General features: G+C 33.9%; 1 protein-coding gene across 1 annotated transcript; it reads left to right on the forward strand.

Annotated features, from left to right (window-relative positions):
* Nucleotides 1-862: 862 nt before the first annotated feature.
* Nucleotides 863-1,585, forward strand: LOC123654913. The gene has a single exon (XM_045590769.1). It carries the CDS (start codon nt 863-865, stop codon nt 1,583-1,585), a length of 723 nt encoding a protein of 240 aa, XP_045446725.1.
* The last annotated feature ends 8,336 nt before the right edge of the window (nt 1,586-9,921 follow it).

The raw sequence follows: 9,921 nt of genomic DNA on the forward strand, positions 1-9,921 counted from the left end.
GCGAGGACGATTGGAATTTTTCTTCCGGGATTAACGAGTATTATTCGATTTTCTTACTTAAGAATGAGTGATAGATAAGCTTCTATTCGATACAGGGTGTTTCCTGGACGAATCTTTTGATATCTTTTGGCCACCTTATTTTAATATGTCCATGAGGCTTGTGTACGCTGTAAATTAGATAAATTATTCGTACGACACTCAAATCAATTTCTTCAAACTCAACAATAAACAAGTAAGGTAGACTGGGTACGGTTGAAACGGTGGACGGTTGAAACAAAGCGAATATCTCGTGAACTGTGCGTGAAGAGGTGAGGGGTACAAAGGGAGAACGAAACGGTCGACAGGTCAAAACATGAATTTTAGTGTTGCGTCATTCTTCGCGCGCTGTACTTGTGTATAGGAGACCCCATTGTGTTTTTTGACTGAAAAGTAAGTATTTTTGTTCGTGCACTTTTGCTATTATTATGGTTTTGATTAAAGTTAGAGTATTAAGAGTTTTGTATTGTTTTAGTTGATGTTTGTAGAATATGGCAGTATGATTAGTTTTAATCCAAATTTATTATCAATCTTCCTGTAAACAGTTTTATATCTAGAAGGGGGGTTGGGGACAGTTGAAACACTTTTTGTGGGTACGGTTGAAACATTTTATTTATTGAATTTTCTTGTTTCTCAGATGCCAAGGGTACGCCAAAGGAAGACTACGAGAGGTCGAGCTGACTTATCAACGTACAAACAAGCCTATGAAGATGTAAAAGCGGGATCTTCGTTAAGAACAGCGGCAGAAAAGAATGGACTAAACCACTGTTCCCTGTTGAGGTACATACGTAAACGAGATGCGACTGGTGGCGATGAAAATCAAGAAATGGGATATAAGGCTCACAATCGAGTGTTTAACCAGGAACAAGAGCGTGAGCTATCTAAATATTTAATTAGATGTGCAGATATATATTTTGGCCTAACTAAAAAGGATGTTATGAAATTGGCATACGAACTAACCGTCAAGTACAACTTATCACGACCTCGGACTTGGGATGACAAAAAAATGGCTGGTGAAGAATGGTTTCGCATGTTTATGAAAAGAAATCCTGAACTGTCAGTACGTGTAGCTCAGGCTACAAGTCTTTCTAGGGCGACTAGCTTTAATAGAAGTAACGTAGATGCTTTCTATGACAATTTGGCTACTGTTATGGAGCGTTATAAATTTGAACCACAAAATATATATAATGTTGATGAGACCAGCATAACTACTGTGCAAAAGCCCGACAGAATAGTTGCTAGACGGGGTGCTCGTCAAGTAGGTTCAGTGACATCAGCCGAGAGGGGTACTTTAGTCACAGTAGCCTTTGCGGTGAATGCCATCGGAAATGCTATTCCGCCATTCTTTGTCTTTCCGCGAGTGCGATACCAAGATCACTTTGTCAGGGATGGGCCAATAGGATCTGCAGGAAGTGCAAATCCTTCCGGCTGGATGCAGGATGAAACATTTATTCATTTTCTGGAACACTTCAAAAAACATACAAATCCTTCTTCTTCACATAAAGTTTTACTTGTGCTTGATAACCACTATTTCACATATTCACATTAATGCACTTGATTTTTGCAAGACGAATAGCATTGTGATGCTATCTTTCCCACCCCACTGCTCACATAAACTTCAACCACTTGATCAATCTGTATTCGGTCCGCTGAAGAAAGCTATAAATTCGACCTGTGATGGATGGATGAGAAGTCACCTTGGCAAGACTATGTCAATATATGACATCCCAGGGATTTTAGCTACTGCTATGCCCCTTGTTCTTACACAATCAAACATTCAAGCTGGCTTTCGCGTAACTGGGATTGTGCCATTTAATCGGCATTTGTTTACTGAACTCGATTTTGCTCCTGCATTTGTAACAGATAGGCCAAATCCTGTAAACGCAATCGAGGCAGCTGATGGCCCTATTCAGTATACTAATACACCTGAAGATAAAACGCCACCACAATCACCTTCTATTTTAACCTGCGAACTACCAGAAGATTTTTCTAATGCAGATCTTTTTGTAGAACAACAGACTACAAACATTCCACAGTATACACAACTCCCAGACAGAGAACAGAAAAACATTATTACGCATCCAGAACCTTTGATCTCGCTACCCAGACATCAAAGTAGTGTGCAGCAAATTTCACTCAAACCCTCTACAAGTTCTCAATCCATTCCTGTGTTATTAAATCAAACAGAAAATATCGCGACTTCTAGTACACCACTTTTGTTTTTCCCTGAAATAGTACGACCACTACCAAAAGCTCCTGCAAGGAAATTAACAAACAGGGGGCGAAAAACTAGGAAATCTACAATCTACACAGATACGCCCGAAAAGGAAGAGATAAGAAAAGAACATGAAAACAGACTGATACGAACCAAAGCCAAGCAAGTTAAGAAAAGATTAGATGGAGGAAGGATTAAAAGAAATGCTACAAACAGAAACAAAACACATGAATTATCATCATCAGAAGAAGAGGATTGCTACTGCCTTGTTTGCATGTCAGCATATTCGAAAAGCAGACCGAGGGAAAAATGGATCCAATGCACTAAATGTAAAATGTGGGCGCATGAAGAGTGCACAGAAGGTTATCTTAGTTATGTTTGTCACAATTGTGATTCCGAATGATCTCATAACCACTTAAGTATTTTTGTTTAAAGGTTGATTTTTTATAGAAATAGAATATTATTTAGTTTCTATAGCTGAAGAGCTAAAAAATTTTTTAAGCTGTTCTATTTTATTTTCTTAATCAAAAAGTATTATTGTTTTGTTTTGTTATTTGTTTATCTATGCATCCAAAAGTAGATGTTTATAGAAATAATTTTTAATGTTTTTCTCAAAGTGTTTTGTTAGCTGGAGTGCTAACATCTAGTTTAATATATTGAATGCTGTTGATTTTTGGGAAATATAATAGCAAGTAGTACATACACAAATAAAACAAATAAATTATCGTCTCCAACATCTGATTGTTATATAAGTAGTATAAGTTGTAATTAACATAAACCTTTAAAGACTGATTAATAATAATGTTAAATCCTAAGTGTTGTACAAAGATTTGAATATTGATGAAAAATATTTGTGATATTCCACTGTGCCATTACGAGTCGTTAAATTTTATTAGATGATTATTAAAACATGTTTATTTATTATATTTTGTATTATTTGCATGTGTTTCAATTGACCCCAGACACTGTTTCAACCGACCCTGGCATGGGGACGGCTGAAACAAATTACATTTTTTTTAAAATTTGATTTTATACATACAATACAATACGGTAATTTCAAATAACATTGCCCATTAGTAGACAGATATACGGTCTTTTATTTAATATAGTTCCTTCATCGCTCGCTTAATTAATGCTGATGCTATGCACGACAAAAGCTAAAATGTTTTAACCGTACCCAGTCTATCCTAATTTATAATTATAATGTATATATGTTTTTATATGTATGTATGCATGTATGTATTTGTGTATGTATGTATGTATGTATGTATGTATGTATGTATGTATGTATGTATGTATGTATGTATATGTTTAATTATTTGAATATTTATAATAAATTGGTTGTAACTTGTACACCTATGCTGACGCTAGACCATTTCCTTTGCCCTAAGGTTGTCTGAAAGAGATCGCTTTTTAACGATAAGGCCGCCCTTTGTACCTAATGAATATATTGTTAATATTTTTTCTTTTTTTTGCTATGTATCATTTCTGTTTTTGGTGTACAATAAAGCGTATTATTATTATTATTATTATTATTATCATCGGTGTTAGTTAAATCCAGCCTGAGGAATGGTAATGTTGCGGTAACTTATCGAAATTGGAAATTATGATGCGGGAATAGTGACGAATTCTCTATTTTTCAAATTTAAAATTTATGCCCATTTTAGCGTATCGAATACATGATTTAGCATAGAAAAATGTCTGATAAATAGTTGTATAATAGTCCTTAGTAATGATATTTTTCAAATAAAATAACAATATTAAATCGTACTAAAATTAATTTGCACATCTGCTAAATTGTTTAAAAAATAACTCAAATATTTTACATTAGTTAGTAAATTTTGTGCTAAAAAGACAGTTACAAAAATACGCATTTGGGTCAAACACAAAAACGTTAAAAAAGTGTTCAGGCTACATAAACTATAGATATTAATTGTTTTATCGTCCAGGCATTTTTTAAATTCAAGGTAAAACTTTGGACGATTTGATTTCTAAAGTTTTTCAGATCTGGTGACTAAAATATTATATTAATTTAAGGATCTCTTTAGAGCGAAAATGTCCCCTTCTGTGGACTGTTCGGATAAGACGTCCTTCAGTTTGATAGTGATTTAAAAATATTTAAGAATCGATTAGTATCTTATTTGAATGAAACAAACATTTGGAAACTAAGCAATAATTTAAATATGTGTTCTTTAAAAAATCATCGTTCTTAAATTACGAATAAAAACATATAAACATTTGTTCTGATATTTATAGTCTTCTTCTGTAGACACGTAAAATAGACAATGTTTCAAAAATTTGGAACCCATCCGATATTTATTTTTTTATCGTATTGCCATTACTGTCTTCTCCAGTAGTCATTTCTTCGTAATTCTGATAAACGGTTTTGGTATCGATGAAGAATATTTATTTAAGGAGTTACACAGGATTTTGGTCGTGTTTGGTGAGTCTTTCCTGTACTGCGTGTATGTTAGTAAGTAGACTCTTTAAAAATAAACGAGATCTAAGCTTCTATGCATATTAAGTAACTGATTGCAAAATCTAAATTGTTTTTATTCTAACTTCAATATGTAACACGCCATCTTTAATATATTTACAATTGTCTTTCCTGTAGACATATTTTCTGTAGATAAATTTTGCACATTTTAAGCGATGGTCCCTTAACTCCGCAACAAGTCTATGTTTTTTTAACTTGCTACATTATTAAGTAAAGAGTTTTCCGTTACAACTATTAATTGGCATTTTACTAAGCGAGGTCATGCAAAAGGTGCACCTGATGCTGTTGGTGGGTGTATCAAGCGCATTTGTGACAGTCATGTTGCAAGGAGAAATGACGTATCGAATTTAGATGATTTGATGGCATGTTTAAGCTTAAATTGTAGAGGTATAGAAACTTATAAGATCGACGAGTCGAAGTTTCTTGAAATCGATTAGGTTTTGTATGAGATTGCTACACGTCCTTTTAAAGGAATGCTCGAAATACATCAAGCTTTGTGCAGCAGAACTCAATTATTATCCGTGCTAGATGACTAAGCTGTTTATACTGCACAACCCATGAATGTTCGCATTACGAACTAGGATAAATTCAAATACAGTTTAAAGTCCCAAATTCCCTTACTAATTCTGTGTTATCTGAGCCTCATTCGGCCAATTTTTCGCCTGTTTCTTCTCAAGCAGGACCTTCTAATCATCACGATAGTCCTGCTGGAGCTCACTCTATTCAGTATTCTGGTAGCCCAGGAACTAGTGAAGCTACTACTGAGTCAATAACACCCGGTTACTTTGAAAGATTAACACCTGATAACTTAATTCAAACCTTAAATTTACCAAGCCAAAGACCCCTAAATAGAGTACGTCGCTTCGTTTCAGAGACTTCCGATTCTTCCGTAGAAATAAAACCAAAGAAACGACGCCAGCCAGACATATCAGATGATTGTGACGATAAAAATATATATTTTTTCTTTAATTTTTACCAGAAAAATGTCCTTTGTGATGACATGACATGTGATGATTATTCATTATTTTCTAATATATACCAATTTTATAATATTATTTTCTTTACTATGGGCAATGACTTTATTTTAAACATTTGTTTTCAAGCGCATGATAACATTATTATTATGTAACGTTTATGGCTTAATAATTCTGTAGAAAATTAGATTTTTCTGTATAATTTCGACAGGAAAGGACAACCCTTCTGTGGTTAACTTTTGATTATTTTTTAATATCTAAAATACACGTATTATCAAATGTTAACTATTTAGTGATGATAGCAAATATTGTTTTGAGTACATTTAATAAGACTTCAAATGAATCGTAATAATGTAAGTGCTTAAATAAGGTTTATGTTATCAACTGTAGACAAGTAAGTCTTTTCTGTGGACAGATAAAAATAAAAACTGTGATTCTTAGCGAAAGTGTGTAAGACTGATCTGTATCCATATTATTAACAATGATCAAAGAGTACAATGTAAATAAGGGCTGATTTTCAAAACGAAATTCGATGTTTTAATTTTAGGAAATTATGGACTACGCAATTTGTGTTTGACCCATTTATACATCGAGCTATGCCTTCCGGTACCAAAGAAAACTCAAATTGGTAAGATTGGTCTGCTGTCATGTAGTATAATATTTCTGTGGTAAGTAAGGTGGCCAGAGCTCCTGGGGAGGGGAGAGGGTAGAGTCGGCAACGCGTTTGAGATGCTTCTGGTGTTGTAAGTGTTTACAGTCTACGCATACGGTAACCGCTTACCATCCATCAAGTTGGCCATACGCTTGTTTGCCGACAAGGCTGTATCAAAAAAAGTAAAAAATACGTATATTTTTTTTTTATAATTTATTTTACAAAATAAAAAAGAACTATAATATTTTGACGGTTATTAATTAATTAAAATTATCATTTGAATTTTCCAATTCGCCATACCTGTACAATTTTCAAAAATTAGAATTACGATTTTAATTTTTATATACGCTTCAGCCTGTAATATTCCACTGCTGGGCATAGGCCTCTTTTCTCATGGGAGAAGGATCAGAGCTTAATCCATCACACTGCTCCAATGCGGGTTGGCGGATGTATTCCCTACTATGAGTAACGATCGCTATTAAGTGTCAGTCAGTCAGTTCAGCCTATTGCAGTCCACAGCTGGACATAGGCCTCCCCAAGCTCGCACCAGACATTCCGGTTTTCCGAAATCCTCATCCAGCCTGCACCGGCAATCTTACGTAGATCGTCGGTCCAACGACCCGGAAAATGTCCCACACTGCGTTTGACAAGACACGGTATCCACTCCAGGACCCGTCTGCTCCAACGGCCATCGGTCCTGCGACACAGATGACGAGCTCACTGCCACTCAACTTGCTAATTTTGTGGGCTATGACTCTTACTGTCATTTTCTCGCGGATAGTCTACAAGAACAGATACCTAGACCGAAAATAAATATTTGTATAAATACAAATATTCACTGAGCAACAGGAATCTAACCCGCTACCGCAGCGTTAGACCAGAGCGGTCGTCAGTTAGCTTACACACTCCCTATCCAGGTGATAAACGATTATCGTAGCCTGTTGAAGCCGGCAACACCAACAAAAATCGCTAGCGCGTTGCCAACCTTACTACACACGAGCTCTCCCCAGAAGCTCTGGTTACCTTACTCACCACAGCAACACAACATTATTTGAGAGCAGTATTCTTTAGTTGTACTCTTCTGTAAGGTTAAGACACTCCCTCAGATGGGCTACTCCAAATTTTGAGCATTTTGTGCTATGTCTCACCTCAATGGTAGTAGAAATAAAAAGAACAATAGCATTTCAAATGTTTTTATACATATTCATAGTCAATCATTTATTATTTATTATGATTCTAATCAATGGAACTGTTTTGACTGACTCTAATAATGTCATCTCGTTGCGTTTTGCTGTCCTCTTTTGTTTAAGCCCATTGGGCTACAGTTAACACTTGTTCTGCTAGTATAGTTTCTTTTAGATGAATAGTATTGTACGGTCAGTAACAATAAATTACTGTTGAAAAAAATTTCATCTTTGTGTTATTAATATTATGTAAAATTAAACTATTGACGATCGGCATTAGTTTGGTGGATGTAATGAAAACAATAAATATATATTTGTTGTATATATATTTTATACATGTAAGTGACTGATTAACCGATAAAGTGTTTTTTTAACTTAAAAGCCACCAAGGGCGGATCCACCATTGTGGACACGGTGGGCATGCCCTCAACCTTCAGCTGAATCATTTACCCGTTATTTTTCCTTGACTCGATTATTTTATGGAATTATGAAATAGCTGGCCTAAAAAAGATGAGGGGAAATATATTCCGGATATTTCCCTCTTTTGTCTATTTTATGAAATTATGGAGTCTGACCTAAAAAAAATAGAACAGCTGATTCATGGGCGGCAAGTCAAAATGGCCTAGGTATCACTTCCTGCAATGATTATTTGCCATACCTAAAACGCGCGGTAAAAAGAAAAGAATTAAATTCAAAAGTCGGTTATAAGTCATCACTGTTCATGAGCAAGTTCGTACTCCGACTAGCACTTCCACGATTTACAGGCGGCTGTGAGCACAACCTTTTTGAGGGTTGGTCTGCCTCTGAAAGATGCCATTATTCTGTTCTTAAAAGCGCCTTAGTATTGTAAAATACTTATATCATAGGTTTGTTGAATAATAATCTATGCAAAATCCTAAACTAGATTTTCTAAGATATTGAATTTCATACAATAGTTCATTTGACTGTATAAAGCAGGTACACCAGTAAGAAGAACTTTTATTAATTTTATACATAAAAGCGTATATTTATTTGTCATTCTTAACAATACAAATGTAAATCTGAAATTCTGTTCGAACGCATGGTTAGTTTTAATGCATAGTATTATTCATTTACATATGTAAGTATTTATCATTTAATAGAAAATTTACATTACACAGATTTTACAGTACAGATTTTACAGTATCATAATTTTAAAATATAGTATTAGACTAGAAAAGGTTTGCTTCTGACTGACCTACCTACCTACATATTTATTTTTTTACTATCGTATCCAATAATATCTTAGTATAAAAGTAATTTTATATATTACAATGGTATGTTATGTTGGGAGTTTGAAGGGGTATACCTACACTTTTTTATGGCTTCTCCTGTTTCTATGACCTATCCTATAATTCAAAAGTTGTAATACTTAAGATCGCCTTTGTACATCTTTCTTCATATAGTATATTGTATAATTCTGTTTGGTTCTTTGATATATGTAGGTACAATAAAAAGTATAAAATAAATCATAGTTACTTTCTACTTTTCAAAATAAGAAACCTTGAATAGATTTTTGTTAACGAATCATCTAAGGACTGCTGTACTGATCTAGAAGAAATTTATCACGGAGATAGGTTAGAAAAAAGGCTAAATTTTATCCCAGAAAAGTGTTCAATTTAATGACATAGCATAACACAGATAACACAACGCAAATAAAGTCGCAGGCGATAATTAGCTATAATGTGAACTCTACTCAATTATTTGATAACTTACCTCAAAATAAATTCCTAAATTATATATTTTACCAGAGAAAAGCAATTGGCTCTACTAAGTTACTAGTCTCTTACAAGGTACTAACAAATATAGTTAATATCGAATTACATAGTGTTCGAAAATGCTTTTTAGCATTCGACTTGACCTACTCTCAACTGTTTTGTAGTTTTCTAGTAGATATGAAGAAGATTATAGAATAGATATTTTAATAATTTTTTGCTTACAAGTGATAAAATATGTAATTTCTGTTAAAATTTAATTGAAAAAAAACAATATATGATAAAAAAAGGATCAATCAATTAATGCCAATGTTTTGTTGCATAATAAGTATCACTTTTCTTAATAAAAATGTACTCATTTTGTTATAGGTAATAATACTAAATGAAATGAATTAGGCCGTTTTTAAAAGGTTTTTTTTACGTAATATTGAAAAATTAGTTTTAGTTTTTTTTTTCGATAATGGATGTTTGAGGGTTATTTCTCACGTGGATGACGCGCTAATCCATTGAAATTGCAGTGCACAAGATGTGTATGTGTAGTATATAAACTGCGAGCTGCGGGGAAGGAAGCATCAAGTGATCGATCCTCTATAAAGAAACCAATTTAAAAAAATAATTATAAGTGATAAT

Source organism: Melitaea cinxia, chromosome 7 (genome assembly GCF_905220565.1).
Source record: "Melitaea cinxia chromosome 7, ilMelCinx1.1, whole genome shotgun sequence".
NCBI lineage: Eukaryota > Metazoa > Arthropoda > Insecta > Lepidoptera > Nymphalidae > Melitaea > Melitaea cinxia.

What these genes read in the sequence shown, in the direction of transcription:
- LOC123654913 (XM_045590769.1), top strand. Translation starts at nt 863, where the DNA reads ATGGGATATAAGGCTCACAATCGAGTGTTTAACCAGGAACAAGAGCGT.